The 20,688-nt window shown below is 41.8% G+C and overlaps 1 protein-coding gene across 2 annotated transcripts in view; it reads left to right on the top strand.

The window, feature by feature from the left end:
• LOC124286523 (leukemia inhibitory factor receptor-like) overlaps nt 1-20,168 on the top strand; it is a 59,549-nt gene extending 39,381 nt beyond the window's left edge. For both annotated transcript variants that reach the window (XM_046722895.1, XM_046722894.1), the window contains exons 10-16: nt 1,536-1,693; nt 2,451-2,622; nt 3,782-3,937; nt 7,266-7,421; nt 7,945-8,032; nt 9,768-9,828; nt 18,325-20,168. In XM_046722895.1, coding sequence (XP_046578851.1) covers nt 1,536-1,693; nt 2,451-2,622; nt 3,782-3,937; nt 7,266-7,421; nt 7,945-8,032; nt 9,768-9,828; nt 18,325-18,441 — 908 coding nt within the window. In that variant the 3' untranslated portion in view covers nt 18,442-20,168. The remainder of the gene's footprint in view (nt 1-1,535; nt 1,694-2,450; nt 2,623-3,781; nt 3,938-7,265; nt 7,422-7,944; nt 8,033-9,767; nt 9,829-18,324) is intronic.
• Nucleotides 20,169-20,688: the final 520 nt, after the last annotated feature.

Raw genomic sequence — 20,688 nt, 5'->3', positions numbered from 1 at the left:
GTTAGATTGAAGAAACTCATCCACTCTGTAAATCTTTTGTTGAGGTACTCTGTATTCTAGACTAATAGTGTTACTGGTATGTAAGACATAAAAGTGATGATTTAAATAGCTGTATCTGTTCAGATCTCCTGGAAATTGTTGGAATGCATTCTCCATTTGTTTACATGTAGGTGCAGTATTTGTGTTTGGTTAATCATTGTTTAAAGCAAAATTGTCGCCACCTAGGTGTGGACTGCCAGAGCAGGGCTTGTGTCTGTGGGCAATATATGTCCTGTCCAGATCAACCTGCTCAACACTGATGTGTAACGTGTAATTTTGATGATTCATTTAGCCATTCCTACTTTGATCTCTCAGACCTAGTGAATATGATTTGAGTTCCTTCTTTACATGAAGGATGCATAATTTGTGTTGGTTTAAAGGCATATAGCACACCACACTTCTCAAAAAATACATAATGCATTTCTCTCAATGAAAGTCACTAGCAGCCCTCAGGGAAGCTACCATATACTATATATTCCCAAAATAATTACGTATTTATATTACAGTATTAAACTAAAAAGTCCGAATTCATGCAATGATGCATTAAGTCAACTCTTTCACCCTCTACCGACCGAACATTATTTTAAGCGAACCCCAGTGAGTATATCCCTTGGAGCGTGCTCTTTACGAATATTTTACGCAAGACTTGTGATTGAAACTGGTTTGGCAAACACCAACAACACCGTATGCAACAGTTTTTGATATACAGAGCATTTGTTTACATTCCATATATGGCAAGTGTTCTCTGTTTGAAGCTATTCGCCTAGAAGTTTCAATTACTGATTTCAGGCAAGTCGTAAGAAATAATAAGTCTTTTATATCATATGCCCCAATATGTATAATATAGGCAAAAATATCGTCTAGAATGTGTGACATTGTGCCTTTAATCATTACTTCAGAATTGTTGACACCCAGAAGGCTTCCTGTGCATGTCTTGTGTCTGTGAGCAATACTTGTCCTGTCCAGACCAACATGCTCAACCTGACAGGAGTGGCTGGAAGGTTACCAGCATCACACAAATATCGAAACTTTTAACCTGTCTTTGCTCTATAAATACTCCAGTTGTACCATTGGTTCACAAGTAGCAAATTATTCATGTGAATGTGCTGCTTTGTGAGTGAGTGACTGAACATCCAACAAGTACCATATTTTAACGTCTTTTGGTATGATGCGGTCGGGAATCGAACCCACGACCTTCCGCTCTCCGGGAAGACGGACGCTCTAACCACTACACCACGGAGGCGGTCCCCTTGAATAAGAGGTAATGATGGCAATCCAGCGTCATCTGTTTGAGACCATCCCAGGCAAATGAGGAAAAGCCAACATAAGTACATAAGTGTAATTTTGATCTTAATAAATGAAAACCTTTGAAAATGAAAGAAAACATGCATGCATGGCACTGTATTGCAGTACATATTACAAGACAGACATAAAGATTGCAGTACATTGTTGTACAAAACCTAGTTAATTAACAGCCCTAATGTTCTCAATTGCAGAAGTGCCTCTCCCCTCAGACATTGTAGTAGAGGCCGACAGCTCCACCCTGTACATTACCTGGGGGATGCCACCAGGGTCACGTGACCCCCACCATGGGAGAGTCACAGGCTACACCTTGTTCTACTGCAATGGGTCCAAGATCACCTCCAAATGTGTGGTAAGAACATTTATAATGTGCCCCTTCCAAGATAAAGCTCATGTGTGACTGAGAAAGTTAAATCTTGGTGTCAGAACAACAAGGGAGAGTTCCAAAGTACAGTGCAGAGTGTCATCCTTTTAGTGCGGATGGGATGACCAGTCGATTTTGTGTGTTTGAGCGCAAGTTGCAGTTGTCATGCTGGAGACCAAACCATGGAGGCACTTGATTCCCCAATTCTGGCCACATGGTACTAGAGGGACCATTTCTGGTGTCCATCTTCATGATAGAACTGGAATATACTGATGGAAACAAATAAGGGAATGCATGAATGTATAGCTGTTCCTGTGTTCAGTTCCAGGTTTCTTTGCACAGCCTTATATTGTACTGTGGGTGAAATCTGGGAATAAATAAAGGAAAAATATCATGTGTTCCCTTATTTGTTTCCATCAGTATATATGGCATAAAACAATACTCACTCACTAATCCTATTTATCTTACCTGGTAAATTCCTTGTGATACTAATGTGATTGTCATAGGTATTTCAAATAACAGTTAATCTGGTCATATTTTGTTTTGAAAACAATTGACAAATGTATTTCCCGATCATTTAATTTGTTGTAGGTATTATGCAAGGATAAAATGAGTTGCAGAAAGTTTTACTGGATAAACCATTACTTATGTCAGGTGTAAAGAGCTCTCAAGAATCAACAGTACAAGCCATATTATATTAAGTAAACTCAAGCAAGTTTTCTCCAGTTATGTGTTTCTTTTCTAGGATGGTATTCATTGGCTGTCGTTTACCCCTGAGGTGCTGAGCTATGTATGGGAGGTTCCTGATGGTAACCTAGACAACAAGATGATTGGCGTGTCTGTAGAGAAGGAGATAGCCAATCAGAGAGTCAGCAGCGGTATTAAGTTGAACTCCTGCTTGTATGTCAAGAATCAGAGTAAGTATTTCTTGGAATATATATATAAAATATAAAATAAGTAACTACATGTAAATGATATAAAATATATCTACACTGTATGTAATGACAAGCAGCTTATGCTTCATTATTGTGAATGTGTTAATCAAACTGTCAAACATTGCCAACCAAACAATCAAACATCGTCAACCAAACAATCAAACATTGTCAACTGAACAATCAAACATTGTCAACTGAACAATCAAACATTGTCAACTGAACAATCAAACATTGTCAACCGAACAATCAAACATTGTCAACTGAACAATCAAACATTGTCAACCAAACAATCAAACATTGTCAACTGAACAGTCAAACATTGTCAACCAAACAATCAAACATTGTCAACCAAACAATCAAACATTGTCAATCAAACAATCAAACATTGTCAACCAAACAAACATTGTCAACTGAACAATCAAACATTGTCAACTGAACAATCAAACATTGTCAACTGAACAATCAAACATTGTCAATCAAACAATCAAACATTGTCAATCAAACAATCAAACATTGTCAACTGAACAATCAAACATTGTCAACTGAACACTCAGACAATGTCAACTGAACAAACATTGTTAACCTTGAATTTGCTTTACTGTTTGGCAGTGCCTAGCCATACCAGTCTTGAATCTGTTTACATTTTCCCTACATAACAGCAAAGAAACAAATGACACTGACACATAGTTCCTCGGTTTGCATTTGGTGGCAATAATAAGATGAGGTCAGATGTTTGGTAGTGAAACGGGCACTAGGATTGAACTTTCACAATGAATACAACTGTCCCTTTAGAGTAAAAGGACATGCATCCAAGTGACCAGTGACACAAACTTGGCAAATATTGATCATTTTTCCCATCTATGGATTTAAAGGACGGCACTCCACTAAGTGTGGTGCTCCAGTAACCATCAGTTTGTGCATATGATTAAAAGTAATGACAGCGTTGTTGATTAGCATTTTGTCATTAGATCAATAATTTAACTACAATTACAGTAAAGTAATTTTATTATCTTATTATTAGCATTATATCACCATTGTAACTTTTATATTCAGTTCAGTGGTGGTATGAATAATTTTCAAGGGCATGAAACAGACAGCATGCCATGTGAAGTTTTAGTTGGATTCCTGTAAATATTTCCAGTTCCTCTGCGTCCACAAAACCTCAACTTCTCCCGCCACCAGCCGGACAACGCCCTGAGTGTGGAGTGGCAGAAGTTTGGATGTGAGGAGGATTCAGCCTACATCACCCACTATGTTCTGTCGTACTGTCCCACCGACCAACACAGGGATTGTGAAGGTAGGGCTCTATTCAGGGATGTTGTAATCACCCACTATGTTCTGTCATACTGTCCCACCGACCAACACAGGGATTGTGAAGGTAGGACTCTATTCAGGGATGTTGTAATCACCCACTATGTTCTGTCGTACTGTCCCACCGACCAACACAGGGATTGTGAAGGTAGGACTCTATTCAGGGATGTTGTAATCACCCACTATGTTCTGTCGTACTGTCCCACCGACCGACACAGGGATTGTGAAGGTAGGGCTCTATTCAGGGATGTTGTAATCACCCACTATGTCCTGTCACAGGATTGTGAAGGTACGTCTCCATTCAGGGATGTTGTAATCACCCACTATGTCCTGTCGTACTGTCCCACCGACCGACACAGGGATTGTGAAGGTAGGGCTCTATTCAGGGATGTTGTAATCACCCACTATGTCCTGTCGTACTGTCCCACCGACCAACACAGGGATTGTGAAGGTAGGGCTCTATTCAGGGATGTTGTAATCACCCACTATGTTCTGTCGTACTGTCCCACCGACCAACACAGGGATTGTGAAGGTAGGACTCTATTCAGGGATGTTGTAATCACCCACTATGTCCTGTCGTACTGTCCCACCGACCAACACAGGGATTGTGAAGGTAGGGCTCTATTCAGGGATGTTGTAATCACCCACTATGTCCTGTCGTACTGTCCCACCGACCAACACAGGGATTGTGAAGGTAGGGCTCTATTCAGGGATGTTGTAATCACCCACTATGTCCTGTCGTACTGTCCCACCGACCAACACAGGGATTGTGAAGGTAGGGCTCTATTCAGGGATGTTGTAATCACCCACTATGTCCTGTCGTACTGTCCCACCGACCAACACAGGGATTGTGAAGGTAGGGCTCTATTCAGGGATGTTGTAATCACCCACTATGTCCTGTCGTACTGTCCCACCGACCAACACACAGGGATTGTGAAGGTAGGGCTCTATTCAGGGATGTTGTAATCACCCACTATGTCCTGTCGTACTGTCCCACCGACCAACACAGGGATTGTGAAGGTAGGGCTCTATTCAGGGATGTTGTAATCACCCACTATGTCCTGTCGTACTGTCCCACCGACCAACACAGGGATTGTGAAGGTAGGACTCCATTCAGGGATGTTGTAATCACCCACTATGTCCTGTCGTACTGTCCCACCGACCGACACAGGGATTGTGAAGGTAGGGCTCCATTCAGGGATGTTGTAATCACCCACTATGTCCTGTCGTACTGTCCCACCGACCGACACAGGGATTGTGAAGGTAGGGCTCCATTCAGGGATGTTGTAATCACCCACTATGTCCTGTCGTACTGTCCCACCGACAGACACAGGGATTGTGAAGGTAGGGCTCCATTCAGGGATGTTGTAATCACCCACTATGTCCTGTCGTACTGTCGACGTCCCACCGACCAACACAGGGATTGTGAAGGTAGGACTCCATTCAGGGATGTTGTAATCACCCACAATGTCCTATCGTACTGTCCCACCGACAGACACAGGGATTGTTAACGTAGGACTCCATTCAGGGATGTTGTAATCACCCACTATGTCCTGTCGTACTGTCCCACCGACCGACACAGGGATTGTGAAGGTAGGGCTCTATTCAGGGATGTTGTAATCACCCACTATGTCCTGTCGTACTGTCCCACCGACCGACACAGGGATTGTGAAGGTAGGGCTCCATTCAGGGATGTTGTAATAACCCACTATGTCCTGTCGTACTGTCCCACCGACGACACACACAGGGATTGTGAAGGTAGGGCTCCACTCAGGGATGTTGTAATCACCCACTATGTCCTGTGTCTGTCGACGTCCCACTGTCGACACAGGGATCCCATTCAGGGATGTTGTAATCACAGGGATTGTGAAGGTGAAGGTAGGACTCCATTCAGGGATGTTGTAATCACCCACTATGTCCTGTCGTGACTGTCCCAACGACCAACACAGGGATTGTGAAGGTAGGACTCCATTCAGGGATGTTGTAATCACCCACTATGTCCTGTCGTACTGTCCCACCGACCAACACAGGGATTGTGAAGGTAGGACTCCATTCAGGGATGTTGTAATCACCCACTATGTCCTGTCGTACTGTCCCACCGACCAACACTGGGATTGTGAAGGTAGGGCTCCATTCAGGGATGTTGTAATCACCCACTATGTCCTGTCGTACTGTCGACGTCCCACCGACCGACACAGGGATTGTGAAGGTAGGGCTCTATTCAGGGATGTTGTAATCATCCACTATGTCCTGTCTTACTGTCCAACCGACCGACACAGGGATCGTGAAGGTAGGGCTCTATTCAGGGATGTAATCACCCACTATGTCCTGTCGTACTGTCCCACCGACCGACACAGGGATTGTGAAGGTAGGGCTCTATTCAGGGATGTTGTAATCACCCACTATGTCCTGTCGTACTGTCCCACCGACCAACACAGGGATTGTGAAGGTAGGGCTCTATTCAGGGATGTTGTAATCACCCACTATGTCCTGTCGTACTGTCCCACCGACCGACACAGGGACTCCATTCAGGTCTTGTCATACTGTCCCACCGACCAACACAGGGATTGTGAAGGTAGGACTCTATTCAGGGATGTTGTAATCACCCACTATGTCCTGTCGTACTGTCCCACCGACCAACACAGGGATTGTGAAGGTAGGGCTCTATTCAAGGATGTTGTAATCACCCACTATATCCTGTCGTACTGTCCCACCGACCAACACAGGGATTGTGAAGGTAGGGCTCCATTCAGGGATGTTGTAGTTTGTCACTGATGGCAGTACTGGTTGCTGCTAATCTGATGAAACAAATTTCCACATGCAGAGACCTTGTTACATAGAGTTGGTACATGTTACCTCATTGAAATCTGTTTCATGCTCTGTAGAATAGACCCATCCTTGCTCCGGTGCCATTCATTGGCAAGTTAGATTTATGTGATTTGTGTACAGACCAAGGCATAGATTTTCGAAGCTCTCTTAGCGCTAAGATAGTCGAAAGTCCCATACATTAACATTAACTTACGACTATCATAGCGCTAAGAGAGCTTCGAAAATCTAGGCGCAGTACATTTGTGAAAGTGAATGTGTTTGACATAATGGTACATTTTATAGGGTACATTTCTACGTTCTGTTTACCTCTAGGGACATCTGTAAAGGTGTGTGTTGGATTTTGTTCTTGGTTAGGGTTTCAGTTTCCAGAATGGAACAAAGATCTTCACTTCAGCCTCTCTCACTTTGATACCTGTCAGTATTTTGTGGACATAACTCATCACTTATGGTTACTATATCTTTTATAAGATTTTTTCCATGTTCAGGTCAGTCAGTGCAGGTCAATGTGTCTAACACCGAGGGAGAGCCACGTGATCCAGGGTCTGTCAGCTGGAGTGAAGTACAGGGTGACTCTCCGGGCGGTGTCAGGACAGGGGACGGGCCAGACAGTGACCCCATCATCAAACTTGTTGTAAACAGTGGTAAGGAATATCTTATTACAAAAGTGTTTGTAAACAGTGATAAGGAATATCTTATTACAAGATGTTGTAAACAGTGGTAAGGAATATCTCATTACAAAGTTATAAACAGTGGAAAGGAATATCTCATTACAAAGTTTTAAACAGTAGTAAAGGAATATCTCATTACAAAGTTATAAACAGTGTGTAGGAAGATCTCATTACAAAGTTTTAAACAGTGGTAAGGAATATCTCATTACAAAGTTGAGAACAGTGGTAAGGAATATCTCATGACATTAACTCATCTGTGTGTGGGGTCCAGGGAGTGACCCGATCACCACAGTTGTAGATAGTGCTAAAGAATATTTCATTTATTTACATCATTGTAAACAGTGGTAAGGTATTTCTCATAATAATCTCAGCATTAATATGATATATTCCTCACCACCAACACAAGTAGTTTGCGTAATGCATGACATCCTCCCTATTTTGTTACATGCCAAAACTGATGAATATACACTCCTGGATGTTCTCTTGTCTTTTACAGATTTAACGCCAGGAGCAATTGCGGGCATATCTTTCGGTGGAATATTCGGGTGCATTGTCATACTCTCTTTCATGATCTGCTGCATAAAGTAAGTTTTGACATTAGCATAAAGTGTGACTCGACCTCGCGGTTTCACTCACAGAATTATTCCTCATAATTATGTCACTGATGCCTCAAACCTGCAGTCAAGTCAAACATGTAGAGACATCAATAATATTAATGTTGTTTGTATTTAAATCATTAACACAGAAACACTGTAGACCACAACAGGAAATCAGTGACATTGTTCAGTGCAGTAATGCAACACCAGCCACGCCCATTTAATTATCAGCCAATCAGGGAACAATAGTCTACTAGGAGGAGTGGCTTAGATCATTTTCACTTACGGAGTCATAACAGGAAACGTGCTTATATGGCCAATCAAATGCAACAAGTCACTTGCAGTATATATTTTGCTCTCTCTGCTAGGCAGGTTTGTTTGCCTTGCCTTGTTGCACAAGGCAATCTTGGCACTGTGATGCTCATAACTCCTATACATAAGGTGAGGTGAAATTGGGCTTAACGTCGTGCTTGAGAATATTTCGCTCATATGACGACGTGCATGCGTGTGTGTGTGTATGTGCGGCTGCTTGTACTAGCCCAGACTTAAGCTGGTTTTATAGTGCTAGTCCACTGAGATACCATGTCGCAGTTAAGCATGAATACCCCCCTCAGAAACATTATACTGACTCCGAGCCGACCAGTCCTTGTTGTACCCATTAATGCCGAGCGCCTGAGGCAGGGACCAACAAGTACCATATTTTAACGTCTTTTGGTATGACGCGGTCGGGGATCAAACCCGCGACCTTCAGCTCTCCTGGCGGACGCTCTAACCACTACAGCACGGAGGCGGTCCTCCTATGCATAAACATATACCAGTAAGGGGCTACATGCATTCACTCTTCGGAGCAGGGTCCAGATTCAACAGTTTGTATTATATATCAGTCAGAACAATGCCAAACTGTTGCTATATAACAGTCAGAACAATGCCAGATTACTACATGATCTGTATATCTGTATCTCAGATGTCCCTTTATCTTACAACATTTTTTTTTCAAAATGTATCCACAGAGCAAAAGCAACTTAGATATGTTTAGATATGTTTAGATATGTTTTGAAACAGAAAATTGCAATACATATTGCAATAAAAGCAGTGCAACTGGAATTTGGCTGGTGCAACTAGGTTTTTGTCTTAGGCTGCACCTGGTGGAAATAGGCTAACATCTCTTAAATAGAGCCCTGTGATTATGTCTTTTGACATAGATTCATCAACACATTTATGTTTACGTCAAGCACTCACTGAATCTGTGTCAACCAGACTACTATTGGCAGACTTGAACTTGAAGTGAGCTCCAGGGTACTTCCACCTCTTACAATATGAAATATGTCGCTGTTGTAAAGCTGTTGTGAAACATCCATGATTACAGCATCGACTTCATATATGACCATGGCACATTTATCATTACTGATCCTTTTGGACCCGTGAAGATCCGGGTTAGAACTGGTCTTTAGCAACCCATGCTTGCCATAAGAGGCGACTAACAGGATAGGGTGGTCAGGCTCGCTGGCTTGGTTGACACATCATCATCGTATCCCAGTTGTGTAGATCGATGCTCATGCTGTTGATCACTGGATGATCTGGTCCAGACTCCATTATTGACAAACCGCCGCAATATAGCTGTAATATTTCTGAGTGTGGCATGAAACACAAACCAAGCAACCAACCATCATATATCGCCATGGCACACGTATTATTACTGACCCTTATAATATTGTCTTTCCAGGAGAGTACGTCGGACCTATAGAAACATGCCTATGGATATAAAACTGCTGGAACTTGTGAAGGTAAGATATCTACACTGGTAAGCACATCTTTAACTGAACTGAGTGCATGATAATTATTTGATATTCAGCTGTGTAACAATTGATTTTGAAATAAGAGATATTTTGTTAAATAAATAATTGCTGGAATTGTTGGATGATCTAAGACATTCACAGAAATATTTAGCTTCAGTACAAACAAATAACTCATTGAAAAAAATATCTTTTGAAACAAATAACCAGCAGAATATTAATGGGATGATATCTCTGAAGTACTTTCAGTAAAGTAAGTTGAGCAGGATTGTGATACACAATAGTGTCCGGGAATCTAAAGGGTTACGCTGTAGGAAGTATCAGTGATAAACACAATGTTCGAGTTCTGAGTAAACAAGGACAGTGTCCATAAGAGAGAGCTGATATCGCTAAGACTTGATAAATACTGGAAATATGGTTACAAGTGCCCTAAAACATTTGAAAAAGCAAGGTCTGACCACTTTCTAGATGGTATTATGTTTTCAAAGCAAGGTTTGACAACTGCATTTTATGGTCATGTGCCATTTTGGTCATATACCCCAATTTCATGTCAGAAAACCCCAGGTTATGTATTATCACAATTTAAATATTATATTAAATTAAATCAGAACTGAAAGTTAGAAATGAAATGAAATGAAATCTCTGAGGATACTGATTCCTATGTATCAAGTGTAGAAACCGGATAAATTAAAATATTGACATATTTTCACTGGAATATTATTTAACTGTCATCCCACAATGCCCTTTCTGTTGTGCTTGGTTGCTAGTACAAGGTTGTTGTGCTTGATAGCTAGTACAAGGTTGTGTTGTGCTTGATTGCTAGTACAAGGTTGTGTTGTGCTTGATTGCTAGTACAAGGTTGTGTTGTGCTTGATTGCTAGTACAAGGTTGTGTTGTGCTTGATTGCTAGTACAAGGTTGTGTTGTGCTTGATAGCTAGTACAAGGTTGTGTTGTGCTTGATTGCTAGTACAAGGTTGTGTTGTGCTTGATTGCTAGTACAAGGTTGTGTTGTGCTTGATTGCTAGTACAAGGTTGTGTTGTGCTTGGCTTGCTAGTACAAGGTTGTGTTGTGCTTGGCTGCTAGTACAAGGTTGTGTTGTGCTTGATTGCTAGTACAAGGTTGTGTTGTGCTTGATAGCTAGTACAAGGTTGTGTTGTGCTTGATTGCTAGTACAAGGTTGTGTTGTGCTTGATAGCTAGTACAAGGTTGTGTTGTGCTTGATTGCTAGTACAAGGTTGTGTTGTGCTTGATTGCTAGTACAAGGTTGTGTTGTGCTTGATAGCTAGTACAAGGTTGTGTTGTGCTTGATAGCTAGTACAAGGTTGTGTTGTGCTTGGTTGCTAGTACAAGGTTGTGTTGTGCTTGATTGCTAGTACAAGGTTGTGTTGTGCTTGATTGCTAGTACAAGGTTGTGTTGTGCTTGGTTGCTAGTACAAGGTTGTGTTATTCTTGGTTGCTAGTACAAGGTTGTGTTGTGCTTGATTGCTAGTACAAGGTTGTGTTGTGCTTGATAGCTAGTACAAGGTTGTGTTGTGCTTGATTGCTAGTACAAGGTTGTGTTGTTCTTGATTGCTAGTACAAGGTTGTGTTGTGCTTGATTGCTAGTACAGAGTTGTGTTGTGCTTGGTTGCTAGTACAAGGTTGTGTTGCACTTAATAGCTAGTACAAGGTTGTGTTGTGCTTGGTTGCTAGTACAAGGTTGTGTTGTGCTTGATTGCTAGTACAAGGTTGTGTTGTGCTTGATTGCTAGTACAAGGTTGTGTTGTGTTTCTTTGCTTGTACAAGGTTGTGTTGTGCTTGGTTGCTAGTACAAGGTTGTGTTGCACTTGATAGCTAGTACAAGGTTGTGTTGTGCTTGGTTGCTAGTACAAGGTTGTGTTGTGCTTGATTGCTAGTACAAGGTTGTGTTGTGCTTGATTGCTAGTACAAGGTTGTGTTGTGTTTCGTTGCTAGTACAAGGTTGTGTTGTGCTTGGTTGCTAGTACAAGGTTGTGTTGCACTTGATAGCTAGTACAAGGTTGTGTTGTGCTTGGTTGCTAGTACAAGGTTGTGTTGTGCTTGGTTGCTAGTACAAGGTTGTGTTGTGCTTGATTGCTAGTACAAGGTTGTGTTGTGCTTGGTTGCTAGTACAAGGTTGTGTTGCACTTGATAGCTAGTACAAGGTTGTGTTGTGCTTGATTACTAGTACAAGGTTGTGTTGTGCTTGGCAGCTAGTACAAGGTTGTGTTGTGCTTGATTGCTAGTACAAGGTTGTGTTGTGCTTGATTGCTAGTATAAGGTTGTGGTGTGCTTGGTTGCTAGTACAAGGTTGTGTTGCACTTGATAGCTAGTACAAGGTTGTGTTGTGCTTGATTGCTAGTGCAAGGTTGTGTTGTGCTTGATTGCTAGTACAAGGTTGTGTTGTGCTTGATTGCTAGTACAAGGTTGTGTTGTGCTTGATTGCTAGTACAAGGTTGTGTTGTGCTTGATTGCTAGTACAAGGTTGTGTTGTGCTTGATAGCTAGTACAAGGTTGTGTTGTGCTTGATTGCTAGTACAAGGTTGTGTTGTGTTTGGTTGCTAGTACAAGGTTGTGTTGTGCTTGGTTGCTAGTACAAAGGTTGTGTTGTGCTTGATAGCTAGTACAAGGTTGTCTTGTGCTTGATAGCTAGTACAAGGTTGTGTTGTGCTTGATAGCTAGTACAAGGTTGTGTTGTGCTTGATAGCTAGTACAAGGTTGTGTTGTGCTTGATAGCTAGTACAAGGTTGTGTTGTGCTTGATTGCTAGTACAAGGTTGTGTTGTGTTTGGTTGCTAGTACAAGGTTGTGTTGTACTTGGTTGCTAGTACAAGGTTGTGTTGTGCTTGATTGCTAGTACAAGGTTGTGTTGTGCTTGATTGCTAGTACAAGGTTGTGTTGTGCTTGGTTGCTAATACAAGGTTGTGTTATTCTTGGTTGCTAGTACAAGGTTGTGTTGCAGTTGATAGCTAGTACAAGGTTGTGTTGTGCTTGATTGCTAGTACAAGGTTGTGTTGTGCTTGATAGCTAGTACAAGGTTGTGTTGTGCTTGGTTGCTAGTACAAGGTTGTGTTGTGCTTGGTTGCTAGTACAAGGTTGTGTTGTGCTTGATTGCTAGTACAAGGTTGTGTTGTGCTTGATAGCTAGTACAAGGTTGTGTTGTGCTTGATAGCTAGTACAAGGTTGTGTTGCACTTGATAGCTAGTACAAGGTTGTGTTGTGCTTGATAGCTAGTACAAGGTTGTGTTGTGCTTGATTGCTAGTACAAGGTTGTGTTGTGTTTCGTTGCTAGTACAAGGTTGTGTTGTGCTTGGTTGCTAGTAAAAGGTTGTGTTGTGCTTGATAGCTAGTACAAGGTTGTGTTGTGCTTGATAGCTAGTACAAGGTTGTGTTGTGCGGATAGCTAGTACAAGGTTGTGTTGTGCTTGATTGCTAGTACAAAGGTTGTGTTGTGCTTGATAGCTAGTAACAAGGTTGTGTTGTGCTTGATAGCTAGTACAAGGTTGTGTTGTGCTTGGTTGCTAGTACAAGGTTGTGTTGTACTTGATTGCTAGTACAAGGTTGTGTTGTGCTTGATTGCTAAAGAACAAAGGTTGTGTTAATAGCCATTGCTAAGTACAAGGTTGTGTTGTGCTTGATTGCTAGTACAAGGTTGTGTTGTGCTTGATTGCTAGTACAAGGTTGTGTTGTGCTTGGTTGCTAGTACAAGGTTGTGTTATTCTTGATTGCTAGTACAAGGTTGTGTTGTGCTTGATTGCTAGTACAAGGTTGTGTTGTGCTTGATAGCTAGTACAAAGGTTGTGTTGTGCTTGATTGCTAGTACAAAGGTTGTGTTGTGCTTGATTGCTAGAACAAAGGTTGTGTTGTTCCAGCTTGATTGCTAGTACACAAAGGTTGTGTTGTGCTTGATTGCTAGTACAAGGTTGTGTTGTGCTTGATTGCTAGTACAAGGTTGTGTTGTGCTTGATTAGCTAGTACAAGGTTGTGTTGTGCTTGATTGCTAGTACAAGGTTGTGTTGTGCTTGATTGCTAGTACAAAGGTTGTGTTGTGCATTGATGCTAGTACAAGGTTGTGCTTGGTTGCTAGTACAAGGTTGTGTTATTCTTGGTTGCTAGTACAAGGTTGTGTTGTGCTTGATTGCTAGTACATGGTTGTGTTACGCTTGATAGCTAGTACAAGGTTGTGTTGTGCTTGATTGCTAGTACAAGGTTGTGTTGTTCTTGATTGCTAGTACAAGGTTGTGTTGTGCTTGATTGCTAGTACAAGGTTGTGTTGTGCTTGATTGCTAGTATAATGTTGTGTTGTGCTTGATTGCTAGTACAAGGTTGTGTTGTGCTTGATAGCTAGTACAAGGTTGTGTTGTTCTTGATTGCTAGTACAAGGTTGTGTTGTGCTTGATAGCTAGTACAAAGGTTGTGTTGTTGCTAGTGCAAGTTGTGTTGTGTTGGTTGCTAGTACAAGGTTGTGTTGCACTTAATAGCTAGTACAAGGTTGTGTTGTGCTTGATTGCTGAGTACAAGGTTGTGTTGTGCTTGATTGCTAGTACAAGGTTGTGTTGTGCTTGATTGCTAGTACAAGGTTGTGTTGTGTTGTGGTTGATTGCTAGTACAAGGTTGTGTTATGCTGGTTTGATAGCTAGTACAAAGGTTGTGTTGTGCTTGATTGCTAGTACAAAGGTTGTGTTGTGCTTGATAGCTAGTACAAGGGTTGTGTTGTGCTTGATTACTAGTACAAGGTTGTGTTGTGCTTGGCTGCTAGTACAAAGGTTGTGTTGTGCTTGATTGCTAGTACAAGGTTGTGTTGTGCTTGATTGCTAGTATAAGGTTGTGGTGTGCTTGGTTGCTAGTACAAGGTTGTGTTGCACTTGATAGCTAGTACAAGGTTGTGTTGTGCTTGATTGCTAGTACAAATTGTTGTTGTGCTTGATTGCTAGTACAAGGTTGTGTTGTGCTTGATTGCTAGTACAAGGTTGTGTTGTGCTTGATTGCTAGTACAAGAGTTGTGTTGTGCTTGATTGCTAGTACAAGGTTGTGTTGTGCTTGATTGCTAGTACAAGGTTGTGTTGTGCTTGTACAAAGGTTGTGTTGTTCTTGGTTGCTAGTACAAGGTTGTGTTGTGCTTGATAGCTAGTACAAGGTTGTGTTGTGCTTGATAGCTAGTACAAGGTTGTGTTGTGCTTGATAGCTAGTACAAGGTTGTGTTGTGCTTGGCTGCTAGTACAAGGTTGTGTTGTGCTTGATAGCTAGTACAAGGTTGTGTTGTGCTTGATTGCTAGTACAAGGTTGTGTTGTGCTTGATTGCTAGTACAAGGTTGTGTTGTGCTTGATAGCTAGTACAAGGTTGTGTTGTGCTTGATTGCTAGTACAAGGTTGTGTTGTGCTTGATTGCTAGTACAAGGTTGTGTTGTGCTTGATTGCTAGTACAAGGTTGTGTTGTGCTTGATTGCTAGTACAAGGTTGTGTTGTTGTGCTTGATTGCTAGTACAAGGTTGTGTTGTGCTTGATTGCTAGTACAAGGTTGTGTTGTGCTTGATTGCTAGTACAGAGTTGTGTTGTGCTTGGTTGCTAGTACAAGGTTGTGTTGCATTGATTGCTAGTACAAAGGTTGTGTTGTGCTTGGTTGCTAGTACAAGGTTGTGTTGTGCTTGATTGCTAGTACAAGGTTGTGTTGTGCTTGATTGCTAGTACAAAGGTTGTGTTGTGCTTGGTTTGCTAGTACAAGGTTGTGTTGTTCTTGGTAGCTAGTACAAGGTTGTGTTGCACTTGATAGCTAGTACAAGGTTGTGTTGTGCTAGATTGCATTGCTAGTACAAAGGTTGTGTTGTGCTTGATTGCTAGTACAAGGTTGTGTTGTGTTTAGGACTTGCTAGTACAAGGTTGTGTTGTGCTTGGTTGCTAGTACAAGGTTGTGTTGTGCTTGATTGCTAGTACAAAGGGTTGTGTTGTGCTTGATAGCTAGTACAAGGTTGTGTTGTGCTTGATTGCTAGTACAAGGTTGTGTTGTGCTTGATAGCTAGTACAAGGTTGTGTTGTGCTTGATAGCTAGTAGAAAAGGTTGTGTTGTGCTTGATTAGCTAGTACAAAGGTTGTGTTGTGCTTTTGATTGCTAGTACAAGGTTGTGTTGTGCTTGATTGCTGAGTACAAAGGTTGTGTTGTGCTTGGTAGCTAGTACAAGGTTGTGTTGTGCTTGATAGCTAGTACAAGGTTGTGTTGTGCTTGATAGCTAGTACAAGGTTGTGTTGTGCTTGATAGCTAGTACAAGGTTGTGTTGTGCTTGATAGCTAGTACAAGGTTGTGTTGTGCTTGATAGCTAGAACAAGGTTGTGTTGTGCTTGATAGCTAGTACAAGGTTGTGTTGTGCTTGATTGCTAGTACAAGGTTGTGTTATGCTTGATTGCTAGTACAAGGTTGTGTTGTGTAGGTTGTGTTGTGCTTGATTGCTAGAACAAGGTTGTGTTGTGCTTGATTGCTAGTACAAGGTTGTGTTGTGCTTGATAGCTAGTACAAAGGTTGTCTTGTGCTTGATAGCTAGTACAAGGTTGTGTTGTGTAAAGGCTTGATAGCTAGTACAAGGTTGTGTTGTGTACTTGATAGCTAGTACAAGGTTGTGTTGTGCTTGGATAGCTAGTACGAGGTTGTGTTGTGCTTGGTTGCTAGTACAAGGTTGTGTTATGCTTGATTGCTAGTACAAGGTTGTGTTGTGCTTGATTGCTAGTACAAAGGTTGTGTTGTGCTTGCATTGCTAGTACAAGGTTGTGTTATTTGTGCTTGGTTGCTAGTACAAGGTTGTGTTGTGCTTGATTGCTAGTACAAGGTTGTGTTGTGCTAGTAGTACAAGGTTGTGTTGTGCTTGATTGCTAGTACAAGGTTGTGTTTGTGCTTGATTGCTTGATTTTATGCTAGTACAACAAGGTTGTGTTGATTGCTAGTACAAGGTTGTGTTGTGCTTGATTGCTAGTACAAGGTTGTGTTGTGCTTGGTTGCTAGTACAAGGTTGTGTTGTACTTGATTGCTAGTACAAGGTTGTGTTGTGCTTGATTGCTAGTACAAGGTTGTGTTGTGCTTGATTGCTAGTACAAGGTTGTGTTGTGCTTGATTGCTAGTACAAGGTTGTGTTGTGCTTGATAGCTAGTACAAGGTTGTGTTATGCTTGATAGCTAGTACAAGGTTGTGTTGTGCTTGATTGCTAGTACAAGGTTGTGTTGTGCTTGATAAGCTAGTACAAGGTTGTGTTGTGCTTTTGATTGCTAGTACAAAGGTTGTGTTGTGCTTGATTGCTAGTACAAGGTTGTGTTGTGCTTGATTGCTAGTACAAGGTTGTGTTGTGCTTGGATTGCTAGTACAAGGTTGTGTTGTGCTTGATAGCTAGTACAAGGTTGTGTTGTGCTTGATAGCTAGTACAAGGTTGTGTTGTGCTTGATAGCTAGTACAAGGTTGTGTTGTGCTTGATTGCTAGTACAAGGTTGTGTTGTTGCTTGATTGCTAGTACAAGGTTGTGTTGTGCTTGATTGCTAGTACAAGGTTGTGTTGTGCTTGATTGCTAGTACAAGGTTGTGTTGTGCTTGATTGCTAGTACAAGGTTGTGTTGTGCTTGATTGCTAGTACAAGGTTGTGTTGTGCTTGGTTGCTAGTACAAGGTTGTGTTGTGCTTGGATTGCTAGTACAAGGTTGTGTTGTGCTTGGCTGCTAGTACAAGGTTGTGTTGTGCTTGATTGCTAGTACAAGGTTGTGTTGTGCTTGATTGCTAGTACAAGGTTGTGTTGTGCTTGGCTTACAAGGTTGTGTTGTGCTGCTTGTACTAGTACAAGGTTGTGTTGTGCTTGATTGCTAGTACAAGGTTGTGTTGTGTGCTTGGTTGTGTTGTGCTTGGATTGCTAGTACAAGGTTGTGTTGTGCTTGATAGCTAGTACAAGGTTGTGTTGTGCTTGATTGCTAGTACAAGGTTGTGTTGTGCTTGATTGCTAGTACAAGGTTGTGTTGTGCTTGATTGCTAGTACAAGGTTGTGTTGTGTACATAGCTTGTACAAGGTGTGCTTGCTAGTACAAGGTTGCTAGTACAAGGTTGTGTTGTGCTTGATTGCTAGTACAAGGTTGTGTTGTGCTTGATTGCTAGTACAAGGTTGTGTTGTGCTTGATAGCTAGTACAAGGTTGTGTTGTGCTTGATTGCTAGTACAAGGTTGTGTTGTGCTTGATAGCTAGTACAAGGTTGTGTTGGGTTGTGTTACAAGCTTGATAGCTAGCACAAGGTTGTGTTGTGCTTGATAGCTAGTACAAGATTGTGTTGTGCTTGATTAGTAGCACAAGGTTGTGTTGTGCTTGGTTGCTAGTGTAAGGTTGTGTGGTGCTTGGCTGCTAGTACAAAGTTTTGTTGTACTTGATTGCTAGTACAAGGTTGTGTTGTGCTTGATTGCTAGTGTAAGGTTGTGATGTAATAAGTGTTTATTTGGTATTTTCTTTGGATGAAAACTATGACCCTCTTTATTGCAGGTTGATGAAGACACACAGGTTCATGATAAGGAAAACAATAATGTGAAGAAGGAAACACCAACATCCAACAAGAAGAATAAGACCGATACCAGCAGAAACATAGAGATCCTAGATTGAGATCCCAGATCAGACCTTAAATCAGAGGACATGGCTGTAAAAACAGTAAATGACCTCAAAACAATTCAACAGGATCTGAAGCATGTGGACATCCCATGTTCAGGTGAGTCAACTGAGTCAGAGTGTGACAAGACTGGGACATCCCATTCTGATTCAACTGATCCGTCATCCATCCAAGTGGACAGCTATCTGAAACGTGATCTGTCAGGCAACTCCAACTCCACAAACAGGATGCTGGCAGTGATTACGTTACGAGGGACAAACTGTCACTGCTGCTTGGAAAGTCATCTTCTGATGCTTCATTTAACAAGGCGTCCCATTCTTCAGGGCAGGACTCAGCATCAAGCCCCCCTCCTCCATATGAACCACCTCAATCTCCTGATGACCAGAAGTTGGAGACACCACCGCCAACTTACAGCTCCTATGTCTCATCCCAGACAGATTTCCCATCAGCTCCCCAGGAGAGGCAGATGTCTTCTTGCCCTGTGGGTGATGTCGGCTCGTCCACCAACTCACATCCCCTCTCGGTGCTGCTGGAGCAACAGCCACCCCCCTTCCTCTCCTTGTGGTGATGCCTTCTACAACCAATCTCAGTCTCATGAAGAGTCTACAGATCTCCAAGACCACACAACCCCCAAACCTCAAAGTCATTCTACTGACAGTCCATACATTCCTTTCGACAAAATTCAACCTCCTCAACCACCTAAACCACCTCAACCAACTCAACCACCTGAAGAGCAGAAGACAGTTTTGCCTCCTGCTGATGGGTATGTATCTGTGTCAGAGGCCTCACAGATGATAAAAAAGGATGGATTAGAAAAACCAAAAGTTTTTTGTCCAACAGTAGAATCAGGAAACTATTGTAAAATAGGTATAAACGGCAGTTTGGGGCAACTCGCCAACAGTGACTATATTTCCAAGGCTGACCTGGTGGGTGAGACTGGTCCATCCAGTACTTCCCGTACACTACACAACCAGGCCACCACTACCTTGTAGGTGCTGTTCACATTAAATCCCATTTGTAGCAGCAGAGTGTTACCAGACAGTTATGACCAATAGGGCTTTAGCTATTGACAACCTGACTTTCTATTTGGGAAATATGATTGAGCCTATTCCACTCAAGGATTATGCATGAACATGCACAAAGCAAATCAACATAATTATTGTCATTGCAACAGATTAACCCTTTTATTTTGACAGACATCTGCATTCATTCAATCATTATGATAGACACCTAAATTAATTCAATCACCTTGACAGACACCTGAATTCATTCAGTCATCTTGACAGACACCTGAATTAATTCAATCATCTTGACAGACACCTGAATTCATTCAATCACCTGGACAGACACCTGAATTCATTCAATCATTTTGATAGACACCTGAATTCATTCAATCATCTTGACAGACACCTGAATTCTTTCAATCACCTGGACAGACACCTGAATTCATTCAATCATTTTGATAGACACCTAAATTCATTCAATCATCTTGACAGACATCTGAATTAATTCAGTCACCTGGACAGACACCTGAATTAATTCAATCATTTTGATTGACACCTGCATTCTTTCAATCACCTGGACAGACACCTGAATTCATTCCAGGTCTGCTACCAGATTATATGGTGCCAGTGTTAGTGTGACTTAGAAGACCTGGAGGCGTGATGGATAGCGTTTCCCTAAGAGAGTAAATATGCAACCCTCTGGATTAAAGGGATTTTACTGTATGTTTCTGAATTGTATGCCTTGCTCATGAAGGCATATCTGTGTTCATCTGATTGTGTGTTCTGAGGACAAGACAGAACAAGCTTGATATGACATGGATGGGAGCTGTAGGGCTGCCAGGTGGTTATGACATTCACTTATCACACCGGACGGCTCTATACCCCACATGGGTTAAGTAGGTCTAGATACACATCCACTGTGAGTTGCACCATTTGGACAAGGAAGTGTGGGTTTGAATCCCAGTACACCTTGATTATGTTTGTAGGTTTGCCAGCACCAAACCTGTGCTCGTTAGTTTCACCCAAGTGACGTGAGCCCAGAATCACCACTTGCACCCTCCCATGTTATACTAACTCGCCAGGATATGCCTGAAATGCTGTTCAAAGCTGCATCAAATATAACAACAAAACCCATTGCACATCCATAAGAAATATCTGCTTAAAGCAGAGTAGACTGTACGATTCCGATTTTTTTACGAGCATTTGAGAAAATAATGAATTTCCTTGACATAGATTAAG

The sequence above is a fragment of the Haliotis rubra genome, unplaced genomic scaffold (genome assembly GCF_003918875.1).
Source record: "Haliotis rubra isolate DU_JTF1 unplaced genomic scaffold, ASM391887v1 Scf385, whole genome shotgun sequence".
Lineage (NCBI taxonomy): Eukaryota > Metazoa > Mollusca > Gastropoda > Lepetellida > Haliotidae > Haliotis > Haliotis rubra.
The sequence above is the reverse complement of the archived record's forward strand: the minus strand, read 5'-3'. Positions and strand labels throughout refer to the sequence as shown.